Source organism: Colias croceus, chromosome 24, assembly GCF_905220415.1.
Source record: "Colias croceus chromosome 24, ilColCroc2.1".
Lineage (NCBI taxonomy): Eukaryota > Metazoa > Arthropoda > Insecta > Lepidoptera > Pieridae > Colias > Colias croceus.
Window position 1 is genome coordinate 1,263,780 of NC_059560.1, and position 24,055 is coordinate 1,287,834.

General features: G+C 33.1%; 1 protein-coding gene across 1 annotated transcript in view; it reads right to left on the reverse strand.

Annotated features, from left to right (window-relative positions):
• Positions 1-917: 917 nt before the first annotated feature.
• The window catches only part of LOC123702901 (large neutral amino acids transporter small subunit 1), a 32,505-nt gene continuing 9,367 nt past the window's right edge, over positions 918-24,055 (reverse strand). Inside the window, exons 2-13 of the mRNA XM_045650750.1 lie at positions 17,575-17,815; positions 13,053-13,196; positions 9,525-9,627; positions 7,680-7,805; positions 5,928-6,021; positions 5,217-5,358; positions 4,125-4,255; positions 3,188-3,356; positions 2,609-2,702; positions 1,681-1,839; positions 1,050-1,105; positions 918-967 (exon numbers count right to left, since the gene is read on the reverse strand). Of these exons, the coding sequence (XP_045506706.1) occupies positions 965-967; positions 1,050-1,105; positions 1,681-1,839; positions 2,609-2,702; positions 3,188-3,356; positions 4,125-4,255; positions 5,217-5,358; positions 5,928-6,021; positions 7,680-7,805; positions 9,525-9,627; positions 13,053-13,196; positions 17,575-17,815 (1,462 nt within the window). The 3' untranslated portion in view covers positions 918-964. The remainder of the gene's footprint in view (positions 968-1,049; positions 1,106-1,680; positions 1,840-2,608; positions 2,703-3,187; positions 3,357-4,124; positions 4,256-5,216; positions 5,359-5,927; positions 6,022-7,679; positions 7,806-9,524; positions 9,628-13,052; positions 13,197-17,574; positions 17,816-24,055) is intronic.

Consider the following 24,055-nt stretch of genomic DNA (forward strand, 5'->3'; position numbering starts at 1 on the left):
GAAGTACCGTGAATGGGCGCTTTATAATTATTATTCTTGCTATTCACAGCACGCCATAAATCCGCAAAGCACTATTACAAAAATTTTCTAAAATATGTTTTAATGCATTCTCTTTCGGTGGTATTTTTTTTATTGGACAAAATTTCATATTTTTCTATAAATATCCGTATTTTTGGAAAATTAAAAAGTACACATTGTAACATTCATAACATTTAACACTTTAAATCTATACAAGACACACTTCATCCATTTGTATTCATACAAAAACTAAATCCACATAACTTTCTTGTATTCCTATTGATTTATCGATACTGGCAAGACATTTTGTTTATTTATGAAACATCCGTGGGAAAAATTAAACCTATTTATTTATCAAATTATAAAAATATTTCGTTTAGCTTATTTACTGTAGCCTTACTGTAGCATAGATGGAGATACTGTTCTGTTGGTGGTACATTTGACATTAAATTTTTAAATTTAAATGCAAAATCGATTATTTCATTTTTAATAATTACATTTCCAGTAAAAATTTAATGACTTTGTTCGACTACGATGTTCTTTTGTTCCCTTATTTGAGCGATTTATGTATAAAACAGTTTCTTTTATTCATATGCATGATGTATTTACATTTTGAAAATATTTCTAGCATGCGTCAAAATATATTATTTACAAAAATGCTCAGGGATTTAAAATATAAATGCACATTTTTAAATAATGCCAGTACCACACTATTAAATTAAAATATTTTTTTGCTAGCAACACTGTCAAATTTAAAAGAACCGCCATTGTACATTATTTTCAACTAGTAACTCAGATGTATTTAATGTAGAACCGCCCTTACAAAGCTCAACTAGTGATGTACACAGATCTATCGATATTCGATAAGTCTTATTTAAATATTTTTTGTTCAGAAAACGTAAATATTGAGATGTGTGCAATGTCCGGATATGTCAGCTTTGGTCGTTTACTGAAAGAGAAAATATAAATTAAACAATTATTATAAAATAAAAATATTCATTTTATTTCATTTGGTTTTAATTATACGTTACCTTCATCTTTGGTCGTACTGAGAGAGTCAATTTTTGCATTAAGCAAGTGGCGGCCTCTGTAACGAATAAAATATTTTTTTAAATGTACTAACTAATATTATGTAAACAAGGTGACATTCCAACACGTTAGCTAAACCGTAATAATATTTATAGGAATGTCGAAACTGGGGCCTTAGACAAAGTAACAATTACAAAACGATAACGAAGTTAGAAATCGCAAAAATGTATGGGATTGACATACGTCGCGTTAGATCACGTGGTCTATCTAATGTCAATCCCATGTTTGTCCGAAGGATTTACTTCAAATCTTACACGAATATTACTAACAAGTCGGGTCAATATAGCGGAGCAATGCGGGTAAAACCGCGGGGCACAGCTAATCAATCTATACAATAAAAATAAATCGCCAAATGCGTTGCTTGCAAAACTCGAGAACGTCTGAACCGATTTCATTAATTCTTTTTTACAATATTCCTTGAAGTATGAGGTTCTTATGGAGAGTAAACGTAAACATGTAGAACGGGGGAAGTCGGGGCGGACCGCTAGGAAATAAATACATACCAGTGATATCTCACTGGTTTGTATTTATTCCTACCATATTACCATACTATATACCATATTGAATACATACCAGTGAGATACCCCAGTCCATTGAGCCTCGTGCGTGGCTCCAACAACAGCAAGTACACGGGTACAGCGGTGAGTATCATCAGACAACCGACGCCGGTCTCAGCGGGAGACGCGACCGCGGGTACGGCTACCACCAGTATTGTGCATATTATGTATAATACTGGAATGTTCGAAAATGGAAGGTGTTATTTTTTTATTTAATTATTACACAGATTTTTTTAGGTTATACTTCTTTTGGCGCGATGGAGAAAAGTGATGAGAGTGAATTTTTACGATGCGCGCGCACACCGACACCTAAATTTAACAGCATGAAGTTAGTTCAAGTTGTATAATCTAGTATTTTTTCCATAAGCCAAAGAAGTTTATCTTCTAACGCGTGTACATAAGTAGGTACACACACTCTTTTTTGTTAATTATAACGCGCATTTCCATGTTTGGAAAAGGAACGGGTGATTTTTTTTCTGTGCCGTGCGCACGTCGTGTGGAATTGTGTGTAACATTTTATGTACCTATTAACGTTTTGTATTTTCAAATAAAATGATGGAGAAATATAGATAGATTTAGCCACAATAATAAAAACATTATGCATTTTAATTTTGAAAACAACCCAAATTATCACGCATTGAAAGAATGAAACTAGAACGTGGAAAGCGTGTAGAAAAACGTGACAAACTATGAACAACTGCTGTTTTGAAGGAAGAACGTGAGATAATTCTGAAAAATTAAAACGAAGAATGAACACGTTATTAAAAAAAATGTTTAATATTGTGTATATTTTAAACATGAGTTATGATGCTTAGAACTGCAATTTTGAAAAAAATAGATTTTATCTATGACCAACTATAATAAAGAATATGTTTATTTTTTTATGAAATAATGCTTTTTGGAGTACAATGATAAAAAATATCTTTTTATAGAAGAAAGTTTACCTGGGAAGAACAAATTCACTTTGATGGGCCGCTCCAAATTTGGTTGAGTGTAGCGTAGCACTGGTAGGCATAATACAGCTGCTCCGATACTTAGCTGGAATATCAAACTTGAATAAGCAAACAAAATGATAAAAATCCTTCTTCGAACACACATTTAAAAAAGGCGTAGAATACACCTAACCCGTTTTACTATATTTTTGTTTTCTCTCACTATTCACTCCATCATTTTTTGGAATTTATTGCCTATTAGTGTGGAATAACTTGTTTTCTTATCTTTTACCCCGTGCTAGTGGAAAATTATCTGTTTTTGAAGTGAAACTTCTTTATCGGGGTTGGGAAAAAATTTAGTGTAACATTTTTCCGTTACGCGCCATCTTTTTCTTATCCCTACCACGCGTGCTTCGACGTTTTTCTGTAAAGTTGCATATAGTAAATTATTTTTTAAAAAATAAGGCCATAAAGAAGTTTCACTTCTTACGTGTGTACACTTTACGTACACGCACACATTTTTTTTCTAACTTTCTGCTATTTACACCGCATCAATGTAGAATGACCTATATTTCCCCACCAGCCACTCACCCAAGTCGCGAAGCCCACGTAGTTGATGAGCGCCTGTATATCGGACACGGTGAGGTAGAGCAGCGAGAGCAGCGCGACGGCGAGCACGGCGGGCGCGGGCGTGGCGCGGGACGACACCATCGTGAGCATGCCCGGCATTTGGCCTTGCGCAGCGCCCGCGTAGAATAATCTACCAGAATGAACAACTGGCTAAAGAAAGGGTTATTTTCTCTACAATAACAAGCCCGCGTAGAATAACCTAACAGAATGAACAACTGGCTAAAGAAAGGGTTATTTTCTATATACTTAATAACAAGCCCGCGTAAAATAACCTTACAGAATAGATAACTGGCTAAAGAAAGGGTTATTTTCTCATAATACTTTTAGAAATTACACAGGAGGCCGGGTTAAATATTAGTTTCAATGTAATAAGAATGTACTGCGATTCTACACAACTGCCTAATTGATGTAAACAGTTGATAACAAATCGCAGCAACTAGCAAGTCAACGACTATTAACAAAGTTAGGGTAGTTGGGTCAAACGCTAAGCATGTTCAGATAGGAAATAGTGACAACTATATTAACAACTATTCATACACAAAAATATTAAATCAAAAGTTACGTCTAACAATACAATAACAAAATTAAGTTGAAACACAAAAATATGGTTTATTGCCAAGTGCTAGCCGTAGGTAACCAGTTTGTATAACATTAACTGTTGTGAATATAATTTTGTTGTCTGGCAAACAGCTATTACCAGACATCAAAAAAATGGGATAAATTTCAAGTTGCAAGTAATTCGCGTTGCTCGGTGCGCTACGTCACCTCAACAGCCTGCACGTTCGAGACTGATCTTTGTTTAAACTGACAGTATAAGTATCATAATATCTATATGTATAATGATGATGATGATGATGATTACATTAATGATAATGAGTTTATAATTTAAATAACTCACCTGGAAGACGTAAGCAGCACTCCATTAACAGCGCCAAAAGTGGACGCAGCCACGAACATTGGTATCGCGAGTGCAAACCAACCGAACAGTCGTTCAGCGAATGTCACTGCTACTGCCGCTGAGTTTAATACCTGTATAATTATTATATTTTGTTTTGTATTATACATAATATATATATAAAGTGTTAAGTGTTAAGTTAAATTGTATGAAATATTTGTAAAAGTAACGAAATAAAAAGCTTATAATATGTACTATCACAGTTTTTCATTTTAACTACTTCTCGATATTCCATACCAATAACCCTGTTTAAATCTCTAACGTCTTTTCTTAATTATCTTTATGATATTTCTGTATGAAATTTTTTTATGTTTACATGAACAAATTTATGTCATAACTAATATAGTTTTTAGAATGTTTTTTTCTAAGCCTAACTACTTTCATTTTGGAAACAGAATAATATCGATATGGCAAAATACTGTATCACATCCCTAGCCTTTGTTAAAATCTGCACTGGTTATTTTTAACATTAATTTTACATTGTGGTTGCTAGAAAACCGCGTAAAGCAGTTAAAAAATTATTAGTTTCTTGACATAACAAATGGCCTTAAAATTTCCGAAAAAAGCTACGTTTTACCTTACTGTAATAATAATTTAATACTGCAGTCAGTCAAAACAATCAATTCACAATAATTCCAAAAGTTTTCAAACTTCGGTCAAGTGAATGGTACATTGGGACGACAATAAATCTCATTTTGCAACCTTGTCCGCAGTCCGGAACATTGTTAAAATTGAAATTAAATTATTTTTTGCTGTATGCTCGTGAAAAAAATTCCAAAAGTTCCAAAAGTTCAATTAATTTTTGAAGTGAAACTGTTTTTGGCGCATTGAGTGTAAAATTTTAACATCGCGTCATGGCAATACCGTCACATCATGGAGTAAGGCGATGATTTTGTTACATTTGTATCTTGCCAAAGAAGTTTCACTTCTGACACGTGTGCTCTCTTTTTAACTACCATAATATTTTTTTCGACAAATTATGTAAATGGAAATAGTCAGTTAATTAGTTATTATTTAAAAAAAAATATTTCTTACCTCAGTCGGCGACAGTGTAGTATAAAACGCCACATTAGTGAAAGTATACACTATTGTAACTAATGTACAAGAAATAGCGATGGCGCGGGGCAAATTGCGAACTGGGTCCTTTAGTTCTTCGATTATGAAGTTTAGGTAGTTCCTGGAAAGATAATATTAACGGCTTTAAATCACGTTTTAAATAAGGGTTTTTATTTGATTGGAGCGATTTTTTATACTTATATTTGTTTACTTATAGAGGGTGTTTAAATAGAGATATTTTTTCTGTTTTTTTTTTGATAGATAGGAAGGCGGATATTAACAAAAATAAAGTTTAACACAAAGGTGTATTCATACAAGGTTGTTTTATTTGAATTTTTTACATTGAAATTTTTTTTTCTAGAAACTCTCTCTTCGTGAAAACTGAATAGGTTAGGATAAGTTATTCTTTACACGAGACCTAGAACATCATAGAAAAATCAATGTTATTGTACCTATTACCTAATCTATACTTAATATTATAAAGCTGAAGAGTTTGTTTGTTTGTTTGTTTGAAGGCGCTAATCTCGGGAACTACTGGTCCGATTTAAAATTTGAAATTCTTTAGTTATAGATAGCCCATTTATCAAGGAAGGCTATCGGCTATATATCATTACGCTAAGACCAACAGGAGCAGAGCACTGCGGGTAAAATCGCGGAGCACAGCTAGTGCAATATAAAAATAAAACTTACCATCCGTTATACGCGAAAAGACCGGAGTAGAAGGACAAAGCGATGGACGTCACATCGTCTGTAGTTCCTTCGAACGAGAAGTTTTCCGTGTGTCCTGGAAGCGAGGTTTTAAGTCATTTTGAGCTTTTTTATAAGTATTTTTGACACTATGTTTTAAACATAAAGTGTATTTAATGAAAAGAGAAGAATATTGGATAAATTGTATCTTTGGTAGATTTTCTTATAGCAGTGGCGAAAATCAAACAAGAATAAATTACCTATATTTTATCTGTTTTCAATTGAGAAACCTTTTTGCCCTGGCTTTTTGTCGGCTTTTCTCTGAAGAAAAGCTGCCGGCTCTAAGCCTCATGGTAAACATTTTGTTTAGCAACAAAATTGAATCAACAAGTCGAGGAGTTATACCCAGTGATTGAAATTTGTGTTACGACCTTCCCGTATCTATTCGGTGTTAGATAGCCCATTTATCGAGGAAGGCTATATATATCATCACGCTAAGACCAACAGGAGCGGAGCCACGCGGGTGAAACCGGAAATCGCAAGTAGTTATAGTCTATAGATAAACTTAACGTTGTACTGTAGGAATCGTGATAAAACTCAAATATTATAATATAGCATGGATAAACATGAAAATATTGCTAAGAAAATATCATCGTGATATGTGCGCGACTTTTAATAAACAATATCACGATATTATGTGAAACATACTACCTAATAAACAATACCTATGACCTAAAATCTACTTAAAAATAATGTTTCTTCATAAGTTTGACTTTGACATGGCTATCGAAACTAACATTGTATGCATTTAGCAAATTAAATAATGTAACAGGAGCGGATAAAAGCAATCATCTAATAAGATCTCCGTCGCCGACGCCTTCCGACCCTTGCGGTGTCTTTGTATTCTATGTAGTTATTATTATAGAAGAATTTTAAATAATGTGAAAGATATGTTTTTGAAGGGAAAATTCAAAAGATGCGATGAGCACTTTTTGGCAGGGAAATTTTAATACAAAATTTATGAGTTAGAAGTGTTCCGAGTGGCATTCGTAGGTACTTGTCACAGTCGACAACAAAGAGTATAATGTACCTATATATAGGGGTCGACAACTTGCGTTTTTTGTTGTTTGTTGTGTTTGTTTTTGTGTGTACTTGTTATTGTTTATTTTTTAATTTTTGCATTACAAACTATCCAAATAATATGTATAAAACCGAATTTTTGTTAGGTTGACCACGCTTATATTTCAATTTGAACAGTCAAGTAGGTACTTACGTACCTACAGTTTAAATTGAAATATTTTTTGTTGGACAAATCATTCATCAAGAAAGGCTACCTACCTAAATAACATCAATGACCTAGCACAGCATTCATGAAAAACGTTGCGAAAAGTTTTTTCAAAAACAAGTAGAAACAATATTTCGTGTATATGTGTGTGTGTGTTTATATTGTGTAAAATCTCATGCTCTGGTGTATTTGTGTTATGTTGACAATAAACGTTTATTTATTTATTTATTTATTTCAAAGTTCATGAGTGAGTTTCATCCTATTAGTTATTCTCCAAAATAATTTATCACAACAATTGTGAATTATGTACCTACTTGAGCTTTATTAGCTTATTGTTAAGACAATGTGTAAACTTAAAGATAATTGTGAATTTCTGAATTTTTTTTTCACAATTACAAAAAATAACTATCGTATAGATAAATATCTTATTAAAAATATAATATAATACACTTAATAATTCTGTTACATACCCAAACAAAGTTGATATATCCCCGCGGCAATAATGATGAACAAAGCCAGGAGTTTAGCGTAAGTGAACCAGTCTTGTACGCGCGTCGCCGCTCGTACTGACCAGCAGTTGACGAACGTTAGAAGTACTGTAATCGTTTTGAGGGTTAGAACATACAGAAAGATAAAAGAAACACTATATCTATTTAAAAACCGCATAACAAGCCGTTTAGTAGTTTAAAGATCTAAGCATACCTACATAGGGACAGACAGACAGTTGACAGACTTTGTGAAGCAAGTCGTGAAGCAAACTATGTATTTTGCCATATAGTGATTAATATCGATAATAAAAATATTATCAAATAAGTATTACACTTTATTTTGTAATCTAAGGTATTACATATAAAAAAAAAACTTAATTATAATCGACGTATAATAAAACAAAAGACACAATCGCGCTCAATTCCCAAGCAAAACTCTGCGCGTGTATTGAGATGGTAGAGTTTTCGTGTGAGCGATACATAGATTTTGAACGTTTTTGCCAAAAAGTTAGTATCGTGCTAATTTCAATGAATATTTTTATAACAACATTCAGACCTTTTTTTGAGGACGTTCAAATAGGCGACTGTATGTTGTTTATTGTATGATTTGTACGTCAATAGGTTAGATGGAACAGATGGACAAACAAGACATAACTGCGTTAAAAACAACCGACTTAAAACTTGCACTTGCAACATTTACAAATACAGACAAAAATGCTAATAAAATAAAAACTACTGGGCCTATCCGAATAAAATTTTTGTGGGACCAATTCGACACCATCCCGCATCGAACAAAAAAAGAATCACGTAAATCGGTTCAGAAACCTCGGAGTAATCGGTGTACATACATAAAAAAAAACATACCGGCCGAATTGATAACCTCCTCCTTTTTTAAGTCGGTTAAAAAGATGGTTGTTTATAATAAACTCATGAACACATGGTATTCTTATCACAAGCGGAATTTCTAGTCTAGGCATTAAATATTTCTAAGAATGCTCTGATTAGTAATTACTGAGCAAGTCAAATTCTTAAGCATTCAAGAAGGTATTTATATTTTTGGTTTTATGGCATTCAATTTATAAATATATATTCAAGAAGGTATGCAAATTTTAAGCCAATTAAGGCTATTTTTAGTGTTAATACAAAAATGTTTTTACGTACGGAATGCTACAAAAATCTAGGAAAAATGTTTAAAAGGAATTCCAAGGCTGTCAATCGGTGGCCAGATAATATCATCATTAGCGCCTTGCAACTCTTAAATAAGAGAAATATCCAAGCATTTATATGCCGCAGTCATCTGGTTGAATTTGTCATTTGATTGAATGATTAGCGCCTTCATTGAATTAGGACATTTCATTTAATGACAACTCGTCAAGTTGTTGAATGCGTTCAACGTCTTGACTAAACGTCATTTAGTCAGTTGGTTTGGTTAATCGTCGTCATTCAATGAGCGCGCTAGTCATTCAGTCAAATCTATACTAATATTATAAAGCGGAAGAGTGTGTTTGTTTGTTTGAACGCGCTGATCTCAGGAACTACTGGTCCGATTTGAAAAATTCTTTCGGTGTTAGATAGCCCATTTATCGAGAAAGGCTATAGGCTATATTATATCATCACGCCAAGACCGTGAAACCTCTGGGCACAGCTAGTATTTTTTTTATGCATTAGGATATCAAACGAGCAGACGCCACCCATAAGCATCCACTCCACTGGGAAGAGGATGTGTTGCTGTCCTCAAAAAGGAAAGAGAGGGATATCACGGGAATTTATTTACATTACTGCCGGTTTTTAGTAGCAGATAATATAACCAATAGCTAAATAACTTACATATACAGCAAGCAGCGAGCAGCCTCGTGGCCTCTTGTGGCGGGTCGCATTCCGGGAATATCGGCTTCAGTACATACACACTGAAAGTCAGCGCTACTATTGCCTGTAAATGCGTTACAAAATTAATTGATAACTTGACTGACTAAATAATTAAGGAATAAATTTTGAACAAGTTATTGAAACAGTGTTTAAATTGTGTCCTGATGTTTACATGTCTTCGATGATATAATAGAAATGTTCGAATCCAGCATATTTTTACTTCTAGACGAACTATTATTACGAGAAATATTATCTTCAAGATTGTTTGTATCTATTTGTAGAATGATGTAGCGAGTATTTATTTTATTTTTTGGATTTTTAACTACTTCGATTCCCGGGTATGGAAGTGAATATTCGAAAATCTTTAAATGCCTAATTAATAATCTGTCATTTTTAAAAATATAAGCAGAAATGTTTCCATTCAGCAAAATTTGCTAACACCAATATTCCAAGTACTTTTCTTAGAGAGCCAATGCAAACTTTCCACACTGTTTAATGATAACCAATATTATCTCAGGAAATATTGACGACTCAAAAGTTAAAACATCAAAGCTTAAATTTCCTCTTACTTGAATTAAAACGATTATCGATAACCAATTTTGTTAATGGACTGTTATCGTAACGATAATTACGTTTTTCCTTTGAAGGACAAATGGAAACTAAGCCTTGGCCTTTGGAAGGTTTCTGCCCTACAATGGGACTGATTAGATGCCTATTTCTGTAAGTTCAGAAGGTATTCATTGATTTGGATATCGATTTATGAATGGATTATGAGTTTCAATAAATCACCCGTTTTATTTTTATCACGACTATAATCAATCTTAAATGCTTTTAATATTACGATTGGGAAAGTTTTATTAATATTGTAAAAGGTTTGTCAATGTTATATTTCTATAGTGCCCATAAAAATGATTGATTTGAGAAATAATAATAAATAAATAATAAATAAGCCATTTATTCGAAATCTCACTTATTAATACCTAATATACAATTTTGTTAGTAAGTAGTTGATTTGAGAAAAGGTGCCAGTTATTAATTCGTTTTTATCGGGCTTCATCGGATTACACAGAATTACTGTATAACTACGACAATAACAAGAAATCCTGTCCCGCGTACTTTGTAATAATATTATAGTAGATATTGACCTATATCAATTTCAAACCTAACCCTAAAACCCCTAACTATTTTTTTTCTTAACCCACATCTATAGTACTAATATTATAAAGCTGAAGAGTTTGTTTGTTTGAACGCGCTAATCTCAGGAACTACTGGTCCGATTTGAATTCTTTCGGTGTTAGATAGCCCATTTATCGAGGAAGGCTATAGGCTATATATCATCACGCTACGACCAACAGGAGTGGAGCCATGGGGGTAAAACCGCGGGGAGCAGCTAGTCTTTAATGAAACATAAGCTAGAATCAATCCTTGCCAACAAAATCACATGCAAACATAAGTCGAACTCAATCATTAAAGATCAGATATCTCAACACCAATAAAACGCCTGGAGTCCATTTATTTCAATACAAAGGAACCAATTTGCAGTTCAATAAAGCAAATCCAACTTCGACTCCCGGATTCAATTAGGCTGATATTGAAGGCAGTTCCTGCATTTATGTAGGAGATAAATTCTGCTGGTGACTACGATGTCAATAAATGCATTAGAGATATCATCTTTTATTTCTATCCTGGATTTAATTATTATGTTTCATCCTAATCGCGAACAATGTTGAACGATCGCTTAAATTTTGAGACAAATGGTAACAGTCAAACACACCAATCTCTCTATCTATTGAGATGATGCAAACATCGTTATTTTTGCATAACATTCAGACGTATTCTGCATTGTGCAGTGCAGTGAAACGCAGGTCAGAATTATTGTTAGACAGAAAGTCGAATTTCGACCGACCTATTCTAGGTAAAAGATAACTAACCGCAGATTACTAAATAGTTACTGCGTAACCTAAAAAGTTAACTACTTACAGACATATTTTGCAAAAGTCGTGCAAACCACAAATATAATCCGAATAATAGTGAGGATGGATGTTTGTTACTCTTCCACGAAATACTACTGGACCGATTAAAAAGAAATTTGGAATGTAGCTAGCTGAAGACCCCAAAATAAGAAATAGGCTACTTTTTATCCCGAAAATCCTACAGGAACAGGAACTATGCGGGTTTTTCTTTGAAAACGCGGGCGAAGCCGCGGTCGGAAGTATGTATTTGTCAACTGTGGCGGAAGTCTAGCAGGTAGGTACTTAGGTAATATAAATTGAAAATATTTTTCATCAACAGAGTTCTAAGCGTCTAAACATTGAATAATTCTTTAATCCTGAAAGTAGATAATGGCCAAGGAAAAGATCCTTTTTAGCTGGATTATCTCTAATATTAATTTTAGATTCACCCGCATTTTCAAAGAAAAACCCGTATAGCTCCGGTTTCTGTGGGATTTCCGGAATAAAAAGTAGCCTATGACTTATTCTGGGTCTTCAGCTACCTACAGCTAGCTACCTACACACCAAATTTCTTTGAAATAAATCCTATTCTCTAAAGTCTAAGCTATAGCTTAGCATCGATAATAGTTACCCATCAAACCATTGACCTATTTACTGTCTGACGTCACACCTACGCTAATCCCTTACAGTCGAACGAATTCTTACTTAGATGCAGTAACTATTCATGAGCTGTACAATTTAGTTATGTTTTTATGTCATGTATGAGGTCGGTGATTGTTTCCATTTCCATTCCACTAATATTATAAAGCTGAAGAGTTTGCGTGATCGCGCTAATCTCAGGAACCACGGGTCCGATTTCAAAAATTATGTCACTGTTAGATAGTACGTTTATCGAGGAAGGCTTTAGGGATATCTCATCACGCTAAGACTCATAGGAACGGAGCATTAACGAAAATCGAAATGCGAAAGTTTGTGAGGATGGATGCTTATTACTATTTTACCGAAAATACTCTGAACCGATTACAATGAAATTTGGTATGTAGGTAGCTGAAGAGCTAGAATAATTTTTCTATGGCATATTATGAAGTTAGATATGAGTTATATAAATATTATGTAAAATTAAATTGTAATATTGACATGATTTTAAAAGAGCAACTATGGAGTTCTTGCCGGTACTGCTTTCCGAATCGGTGGTAAATGTTAAATATATGTAATGACGATTCGAAAATGCTTCTAAAAGAAGTCTAATTGAATAAATAAATGTTTGAGTTTGAGTTTGAATAATATGCTACTTTATATCCCGGAAATCCCACAGGAACTATGTGGGGTTTTTCTTTGAAAACACGGGCGAAGCCGCGCCGCTATAAGAATTCTAATTGTATAAATAAATGTTTAAGTTTGAGTTTGAATAATACATATGCTACTTTAATGTATCCCGGAAATCCCACAGAAACGGGAATTACGGGAACTATGTGGGTTTTTATTTGAAAACGCGGGCGGAAATCTAGTACTAAACAGTAAATAACTAAATACACACCTGAGAACACGGTCGCACGATCATACACTCAATCCAAAGCCGGATGAAAGCTGCGAATGGACCAAACGTCTCCATGATATATGCGTAGTCAGCGCCGCTGAGACGAATCATGGTGCCGAGTTCAGCGTAGCAGTAGGCGCCTACCTGTAGATTAGATAGAGAATTTAATAAGTAGTTAGGGCTGATTTTTCAATCCTTGGTTAAAATTTATCCGTCCAATAAAGTATTACACGAACATTTTAAAATGTCACCTGTAAACTGTCATAGACGGACAATTAAACATTTTTGAAATGGTAGTTTCATACGTTATTCGATGAACAAGTTTTAACCAAGGATTGAAAAATCGGCCCTTATAGTAGGAGGGAATATTTTTTTTAATTAAAAATTTCTTTAGGTGCGTTGAGACTTGAGAGTAGAATTTCAAGGTCGCATTTTGCTGATTTGATCGCATCTCAAGTAGTGGTATTTTTTGTGGTGATATTTCTTTTATAAATAATGTCAAAAGAGATAGAGATCTTTACATTATAAAAGAAGATCATCATAAAACAATAAGCATCTTATAAGAAGAAAAGATAAAATAAGAACGATGCGCGACTCTGAATAACATAAGCTGAAGCTCTTTTTAGTTTTCGACGACATTATAGAAACAATATTAAAATAACGTTTTATTTACATATTTTTGCATTTCCTCTCAAACCAAAGTACTTTAATTGTGTTATGTGTGGGCATCTGGTAGTGTTATCAGTAAAATGTACACAAATATCTATCACTGACCATTTCTATGTAATAAATATATACTTACTAATATTTTAAAGCTGATGAGGTTGTTTGTTTGTTTGATTGATTGTTTGTTTGTTTGAACGCGCTAATCTCAGGAACTACTGGTCCGATTTGAAAAATTATTTCGGTGGTAGTTCATTAATCGAGGAAGGCTATAAGGCTATACATAACACCTAGACCAAAAGGAGCGGAGCATTGCAAGTAAAACCGCGGGGCACAGCTAGTATATATTTCGTGAATAAAGTTGACACATCTATTTATAGTTACAAAATAACCTAATATTTACGCAATATAAAGAGAAGACCGAAGCCTTTTAATCTGATTTCCCAACAGTACTTGTTAAATGAGTATTACAATCAAGTTCCAACTAGAATTTATAAGCCCTTGTCAAGACACCCTTGAGAACAATTTACATTTGAAAGATGAAACAAGAAAATAATATAACGAAAATGTATTGTTAAGATACTTTGCATTTAAGGGGTTTCGACAGGGAAGTTGCTTGCTTTCAAATGTTTTAACCAAATGTAATAAAACAAGAGAAACATAACATTTTTAACTGTATTTTTTTGAAATTAAACGACCTGAAATTGATGGTCATGATAATTTTAATGAAACGAACTTTAAAAAGAGAGGCTCTTATAAATTATTGATGAAGACACAGGTGACAAGATAATCCTAAGGGAGCAAACCAAGTGTTCGTTAAATACAATTTTTAAGCTATTGTCAAGAAATTCCCTTGGGTAATTAAATTTTTATGAGGAACATTGTGAAAGTAATACAGAATTTGTAAATATTATGTAAGGATATAAAAAAAATAGATTTGTAACTAATTTAAAAGAAGGGGAATCTCCATAATATTATATTACTAGCTTACCGCCCGCGGCTTCGCCAGCTTTGTCTAAAACCTAATAAATTATATAATAAAACCTTCCTCTTGAATCACTCTATCTATTAAAAAAAATCGCATCAAAATCCGGACAGAGAAAGCGACTTTGTTTTATACTATGTAGTGAAGAATTGTTCTAATTTAGGTATAGAGAATGGTTAAAATGAGGATTTTTACGTAAGTAGTGATCCTACTAACATTAGCCAAAGTTCGAAGGTATTAATTATTATTCACTTCTATGATGAAGTGAGTGTAATATGAGAAGATGGGTGATCTGATTATCTTCTTATATTTTTTATAAAACCAACAAAATCGATAAGAATGATGATGATTGATCAACGCTTCAAGACCACACAAATTGGCAGAATAATTAATCCCTCTCTTAATAAGGAAAATGTTCTTAGCGAGAGAGGCGTGTCGGCAATAGATAAAAATTCCTTGAACCAGACCTAATATAATTAATTCATCGTTTCATAACAATTCGCTGATCGAAACTAGGTCATTATCAGCCTCTTAGAAAGTTATTCGCAAACATTTCATTGACAGACCTGATTTTAGAATAATTCTCTACTAATTTTTAACACGCTTTTATTAGCTTCACCTGTAAGTTTGTATTTTTTTTTTATTGGGAATAAGGAAGCGCTTGACCACAATCTCGCCTGATGTTAAGCTGAGATGTGGTCTAAAATGGAACGCGCTTCCCTAGAAGGTACCTGTTCACTCTACGCTTGAAGACCCCCATATTGTACTCGTCGGGGAACACAGATTCAGGAAGCGTGTTCCAGTCCGTCACGGTTCGGATAAAGAATGTGGAATCAGACCGCTTAGTCCGGGTACATGGAACATCCACCATATGGCGATGCCTAGAATCTGTGCGCCTCGACGATCGATGGAAGAACGGGCATGACGGGGATTGTATGTAACCGACTCCTTTAGACTAGATTTTGCCCCACTTTAAACGGGTAGATTTACTTAAAATTTTGTACACTTATCCCTTGATGTATTCTTATTACTGTATTGACAACGATAAAGATCGGTGTCAATAAAGTAACTGCAATACCATAAGCGTCTTTTTTATGTTACTTACAAGAACAGTTGTTATAAAATTAGGAAATAGGACTACTAATAGTAGCTCAATTAGTTGCAGTACCTTCATCTCGATTATTGGTTCAATCAAAATTATATCTAACAGGAACAACTTTTCTATATTTTTGTTTATCTATGCCATTATTGAGTATCAGTTCAAATCTGCGCATTATCTGATTTTTCGCCTCTTAAGAGCTTCATGATTTCATGTTTAATGCTATTAAAATTATCATAGATTACACTACTACAGACTACTACTTCTAAGTTCTAATTAACTAACACTGTTGAGAACAATAGCAAAATGTGTCGCTTCGTTAAACAATAGGTGGTCTTCATACTTATACAATACTTATATATTGTATAGTAGACTATTCTAATACCATGGCTAATGTATGTACATGGTACATGGTAAACCTTTAAGAATACCAAGCGTAGGGAATCAGATAAAACTTAAAAGAGGGACACCAAAGTGGAGTGCAAGCAAGTGTCCGATCTTTCTGAAGACCTTATATTGACCAAGAGATAAATGAATTATACATAATACATCACAGCTAAACGACGACAGTAGATACGTTTGCAATATATAGGGGTAATGAAGCAACTTCTGATGTTTAAGAGTATCTAAGAGTAGCTAATTCCAGACGTTAAAGAATATACTGCTATTAATTACAACCCTAAATACCACAGGATATTTTTAAACTTAGAAAGACCACTTGGCCCAAGGTCATTCTGTGGTCACATAACACAACACTATGAACCTTGATCTTATAGTATATCGTTTACATAATCACTTGTTATGTACGCAAGGAAATGTAGAAGAGAATGGTGAAATTCGTCTTATTAATTAGCATAATGAATACAAATCCATACTTTAATATTATAAATGCGAAAGTAACTCTGTCTGTCTGTCAGTTACTCAATCACGCCTAAACTACTGAATCAATTTTCATGAAAATTGTAATGGAGATATTTTGATACCCGAGAAAGGACATAGGCTACTTTTTACCCCGGGACATAGGATAGGTTTTATCCCGAAAATCCCACGGGAACGGGAACTATGCGGGTTTTTCTTTGACTACGCGGGCGATGCCGCGGGTGGAAAGCTAGTATGTCATAAATGTATCAGGTATATTAGAATCGATCTTTGAATTGTTATAAAAATGCAAAATACAAGAGGCAATAAAATGTTTAATTACAGTAAAAGGACGAATATATTGTCATCGGTTAATGCCGTTTGAAGAAGATTATGTCTGATGAAAAACTCAATTACCATTTTTATTATATCTGTACTATTGCATACATATTTTTACATAATTCTGCATATCACGTGAGCTTCATCGACTTCCCGTTTTTTAAATCTGTTATAAATCTTTATATTTTGCTCACAGATATTTCGGAAGGGTAATCGTACGTGCTTATCACTACATAGTATAAAACAAAGTCGCTTTCTCTGTCCCTATGTCCGTTTGTGTGGTCATATAAAATTAAATCTTTAAAACTACGCAACGGATTTTTTTTAAATAGATAGAGTGATTTAAGAAGAAGGTTGTAGTATATAATTTATTAGGTTTGAGACAAAGCGGGCGAAGCCGCGGGCGATGATCTAGTTTATGAAATAAATATTTTATTTGCTATGTACATCGAATCTTCAAAATAATTAATAGACTAACCATGTCCTTATCTTCATCAAAGAATAAGTGACAGATTGTTTTAACTGATAAATTAACATCCCCGACAAAGATATTCTTATAACTGACCAACCAAACTTACCATACTAAAAACTCCAGATATGATCCACACTAGCAAACTAGCATTCACAGATCCCGTATATCTCAAGACACCAGATGGTGACACAAAGATACCACTCCCAATAATCGAACCAACGATCACTGTGATGCCATTTAGCAAGGACATCTTCGCTTCCAACGCACCGCCCTTGTCATCTTGCTCATTGTCAGATTTAAGAGCATCTGTATCGCACTCTTCCTCACCGGATTTCGCTTTGGGTGACCTGTGGACAATAATATTTATCAATTAAACAATTAACATAACAACAATATCAGCATCTTTAGGAACACGATCTAGAGTACAAGTTTAAGTACTATAGCTGTGCATGGCTTATTGTGCAGAGTGCAGATCATGTTTTACTCATACCAGCACTGTATAACCACTTTTCATGCCAATAAATTCGTTTCATTTAATTTCAGAAGTTTACGGTCACATAACCGTACAGAAATAAGGTTAATCTATCCATCCTATAGAAAAAGCTTTTAAAGTAATTCCCTATCATCATTATCGTTATCACTACTTATCATGTTATATTTTTTCATAATTTGTTCTTCAGCGATGGTTTCCTTCGCTGATAGATATTAACTATAGATGGATAGAACTATAGAATACTAGCTTACCGCGCGCGGCTTCGCCCGATTTCTCTTAAACGATTTGAGATTTAAACTGTTCTATCTCTCAAGTTGGATCGAACTGCACATGGTGTGCGAATTTTATTATAATCGGTTAAGTGGTTTAGGAGTCCATTGAGGACAAACATTGTGACACGAGATTTATATATATTATAAGAATAGATATAGCAATCTGCGAAAGTTTGTCATTATATCTAGTAGGTAAAATTATACCAAAATCGACGCAACGATATTGTTTTTAAACGGTATATCATCACTATTTACTTTATATTCAAATTTATATGCAACAATAGAAACAATAATATTCACCAAGGGCAAATCCAATCCATCCACAAATCTATAGATAATAAACCCAATGGCTTATTAAAATAAACGAAAGCTTCAAGGGTATTCACTGGCATCGAATATCGTAGCACTATGCTACGCACGTCGCACGCTCTACGTAAGAACAAGCATAACATTTTTATTTCTTCAAATTTATAGATTTTGAATTTGATATACCTATATTCCAATAATGCATGTTAAGATAATTAATTATAATTTATATTTTGAGCTAAAGTACAATTGAGTTAATAATTAATCGTTAATTTTGTTTATTAAGGCCGTGTACGCGGTCCGTGCGCTGTTTGGCTCAAATATGTGATTTTTCAAACCAGATTGTCCATCAACCACTTATCTTACAAACATATGAATTACTAATAATTTTAGGAAATTTTATTGTCTATATAGTTAGTTAAGAGTTTTTTTCAATTAATACAGTATTTGTGAATACCATCAAGATAACTGAGCCGATGATTACTTGATTTCACTTTTAGTGTCAATTTCGAAGCTAAAAATATCTGAAATTGCTGACAGATCTAACACACATTTTTTTTAACTAACTGCAAAAATCCTTATTAAAATAGTTAGTTAAAAGATTTTTTTATTTTGGACTCCTAACTTACGAAATTAAAATCCGAACAATGTAAGGTTTAAAGACATTTATTCCCATTAAGACATAAAGTCACTTACATGAGAAACTTAAATTTTAAACATAGGTATTTATAAAAAATATCATTCGTTAGATAAAAATTTAGAGTAAGTTACATACTATAAACATAAGTTTACGTTAGGTACTCATTCATTGCATTCAAAGTTTGAGCGTGTGGTCTTCCAGGATGTGTTTCGCTAATTGTTTTTTGAATACAATGAATGAGTTTACACTTTTTAATTTGCTTGGCAATCCGTTATAGAAACGTGCTCCCTCGTATGTTGCCGTTCGCCTTCCATAATTCGTTCGGATCTTCGGGAGGGCAAGATAGCTAGCTCGTCTATTAGGATAGTGTCGATTTGATGTTGAGAATATTATATTTGTATTTATGTTTTTATGTAGCGCTTTGTGGATGAACATACACGTATTATAAAAGTATAATTGTTTTAAATTCATTATTTTAGTATCGTCGTAGATTTTATTTGTAGAAGTTAAAAAAGGATATTTAAAAATGGTTTTAATAATTTTATTTTGTAAAATTTGTAGTGGCGCTAATTTATTTTTGTAAGCGCTACCCCATACTTCTATTAAATACATTAGGTGAGGTTTGACTAACGTGTTGTAAATGGTGTGGCGTAATTTATGAGGAATGCAAGAAGTGATATTACGCAGAGATCTAAGAAGTGCTGATAATTTATTTTTTAGGTGGTCGATGTGATAATTCCATTTTAGAGAGCTGTCGATTCGCAAACCTAGGTATTTCTCGTGGGTTTTATGTTCTAATACAACACCATTAATTTTAAGTGGAGCGTGTGGTGGAATAATTTTGTTCTGAGCTTTGAATTTAATATAACACGTTTTAGATATATTTATTGTTAGTAGATTGTATTGAAACCATTTATTTAATTTATTTAAATCATTTTGTGCTTGCTTTATCATGTCATGTATAGAGGGACCAAAATAAAACAGACAGGTGTCATCCGCATAAAGTGTTAGATGACCATTTAGTTTTAAATCTTGTAAATTATTAATATAAATTAAAAAAAGCAATGGGCCTAGAATCGAACCTTGTGGTATGCCACACGTAATTGGTAAGGGAATGCTATTGTAGTTATCTATTTTAACGATTTGTGATCGATTTTTTAAATATGATTTCAGCATGTCTAGTGCTTTACCAGTAATGTTAATGGATGCTAATTTCTTTATTAAAAGTTCGTGAGAAACGGTATCGAAGGCCTTTTGTAGGTCAATAAATACTCCCAAAACTAAATTTTTTGCGTCAATGTTCTGTTTTATTTTAGTAGTCAGGTCTATAGTCGCTGACAGAGTGTTACTTTTTGGCTTAAAACCGTATTGACGCACTGAAATAAAATTAAATGAGTCTAAATATTTTTCTAATCTCGTGTGTAAAATTTTCTCTAATATTTTTGACAACACTGGCAACACCGAAATTGGCCATGGCAATGTGAATTTTTTTAGAAATTATAGTCGACAAAATGATTATTTTCACCAAGATATTTGACTTAGTTGAATATAATTTATACATATTGCAATAAAAGAACGTCTTACTTATAAGATTAAATTTAAAAAATCAACTAAGGTACCTCTATTATTTTTCTACAATTTTTTTTAAAGTACTATAAAACACTGCGCGCGACCCGATTAAAATCAGTCGGCAGCGAGCCTTCCCAGAGAGAGGACATGTTGCTCGGCGCTCTCCTGTGGACCTATGCTGTTCATAGTAAAAGGATAGCGCAAGCCGCGATCTATCGTAATAGATCGCGGAGATTTTGACTTGCGTTAAATTGAATAAGCCCTCTTAATATGTAAATAAATATTAAATAGATGTCTTAAAGATACACAGTAAAATTCCATCAAGAAAAAATTTCCTATTAGCAATTGAATGACCATCTGCGAATGCCATAAGGAACATATTCCCAGGCTTTTATTTAGTTCACTCAAAGGAATGCATTCAAAGGGGCTATTGTAAGCGAATGGGGTCACACAAGGACGTACACTTGGTCTCCTTTTATATGTTATAGCTGTTGTTAGGGTCAGAATTGGTGAAATAAAGTAGAATTGTATTTGCTCATGATATTTTATTACATAAATACTGGCTTTGGTATAAAGCTTTATTCAAGGTATGTTATGCTGAAAGCTTTATACTTTATAGAATGTATGACGGTATGAAGTGTGGAAAGGAAGTCGTTGCAAATTTGCATTGTAGTAATCAAATATATTAAAACAGCGGTATAAACTTTACTAAATAGGTCTGTAAGATATACAACAGGAATTAATTATTATATAATATAAAATGCAGTTCGTAGCTGAAATAAAAGTGTCTTATTCTTATAACTCGTTCTTGCAATCCACTGAGCTTATCACGCAGAAAAATTCATTCAAAAACTAAACATTGTAATAAGGAAAAAACGATAATGATATCATATAGCGATAACTGGAAGCAAAACTTTAAAATACACGCGTAAGAGAAGACGAATCATTATTCCTATATACCTACAGATACAATATCAATTCAGCATACAATGTATTTATAAACTTAAGTCTAGTCTCTAATTAAAGGGGAACAGATTTCACCGCAGCGTTTGATAGCGTCACCAATTGACGATCCTCACTTATCGGAGTCAGAGGTTGACTGATAAGTCCTTGCTCTGTTCCGGAACAATGGAAGTTCGCTGCACTTTATCACGGCATTGCGAATATTTTTTTGATTTGGTTTACTTCATATTGGACTTTGAAGAAGATACACATTTTTATTACCCAAAGTACTAATATATAAAGATGTATTATTTTTGTTTGAACAGGAATTTAAATTTAAATTTATTTCAGTGCTAGATAGCTCATTTATCGTGTAAGGCGATACGACTAATAGGAGCGGGGGAATGTCGGTAAAACCGCGGGGTATAATAGTATACATAAAAGTAAAATATTATGCTGTACTCATTGAAAGATACATCATGCAATTGACCTATCGAACGATATACATGTAGTTTCAAATTTCCTTAAAAAATGGCATAGGGTTTAAACAGCTTACACATTATTTCTAAAGGAACTACAATTTTGCTAGGAAAAGCGTAAAAAGTTTTTGCATTATAAAAACTTTATTTCGACCCTCTGCTTCATATGCATGCCCTCTAGAGATATGGCACGACTTCTCCCTATACGAATTTCAACCCTCTTTTTAAACCCTTTGAAATTTTGTTTTTGCAATAAAAAGTAACCTATGGCTTTGTTCTAGGGTCTATTTTTAATTTCACACATCAATAATTCAATCGTTTTAGCGAAAAAGTGGAACATATTTATTGAGTTAAAAATTAAGAGATGGTATTCCTGGAAACAATGGACTACGACGGCGGAATAAAAAGCTTTCTAGTACTTTTATAATATAATGCAGATTAACTATATGAACACATACATACAGTTCATTTTCGAATAAAGTGAATCTCTAATAAAATATTTAGCATAAGGGATTTGACGTATTACATTTAGGTCCCAAAATTTTTCTGGTAAAATATATGCAGAAAAGAAGTAAGTACAGGTCAATTAAGGAAAGCTGGCATGTTCACAGTACTCACACTTATGCAATTTCACTTACAGTATGTTCAAAAATAAATGCGACTCTAGTTTCATTTTAGACTTGAATTGTAAAATGGGTGCGTTGTAGATAAATATATGCAAATATAATTATGAAAGCTTTCATAATTTACCTGTAAAATTATAATTTAAAAGTAAATCAATTGATGAACTTAATTATTTATTCTAAAAATAATCAATTGGATAAAAGTATTAATAATCATTCAATTATCAAATAATAATTAAATTTCAGGTCATAAAAACAATACAAATAACACGTGCGCTCACTCCCAAGTCCCAACACACGGATGGTTGTTTTGATATGTATCTAATATGATTTAAATAACGGACGTTATTTAAATCATTACCAAAACAACCATCTGCAGTTGCGGAGCAGTCTTGTCCTGACTTTGGTCGAGTAAAAATATCTAAGAAATATTATATTTGTAGTAAGTATACGTAATACCTACCAATACGCGCTAACAAATATGTGTTACATGTTTATTGTATAATTTTCACACTATTGGTTTTAAACTCAAACTCAAACATTTATACAATTAGACTTTTTCTAGAAGCACTTTTGAATCGTCATAACAGTTTAACAGTTTTAACATTTACCACCAATTCAAAAAGCAGTATCTATAGAGAAGAAGAAGAATCTATTTAATCATAATCGTAATCTTCTACTTCACTGAAACTTTCATCGCTCGAAGAACTCGATGTTTCGCCGTCGGAATTTCTTAATGTTATTATAAATGAGTCAGTGTAATTATCTACTTTTGGTTCTAATTGAATATATTTTTCCTCATGTTCTCGCGTCTTTCTCCAAACGTCACTTAACATATCCAGACTAATAGCATTTGCTTCCTTTCTAAATAATTCTTCCACAGTTTTCAAGTTAAAGTTCACATTTTGTGATGCTACTTTCCCTTTAATTAAAAAGTATTGTTTCATACAAAGTAAAAATGGACCAGAAATTCTTACTCATGAATGATAATGTCCCTTCGCATACGACATGACAGGGAACGGCCGCTCTTCGAGACCAAAATATTCAAGTTTTAGACTGGCTTGCATATTCGCTCGTCTTTTAATTCTATTGAATATGCTTAGGATATGTCACAACTAAGCGCTCTAAAAGATTTTCCGCAAAATTTAATTACGGATCAACAACTTTACGAACACTTCCAAAGAACACATACCTACCGCAATAAGACATTGGTATTCAATTTTAAGTAAGAACAACCGATATCGTTTGTAAATTAATGTAAAT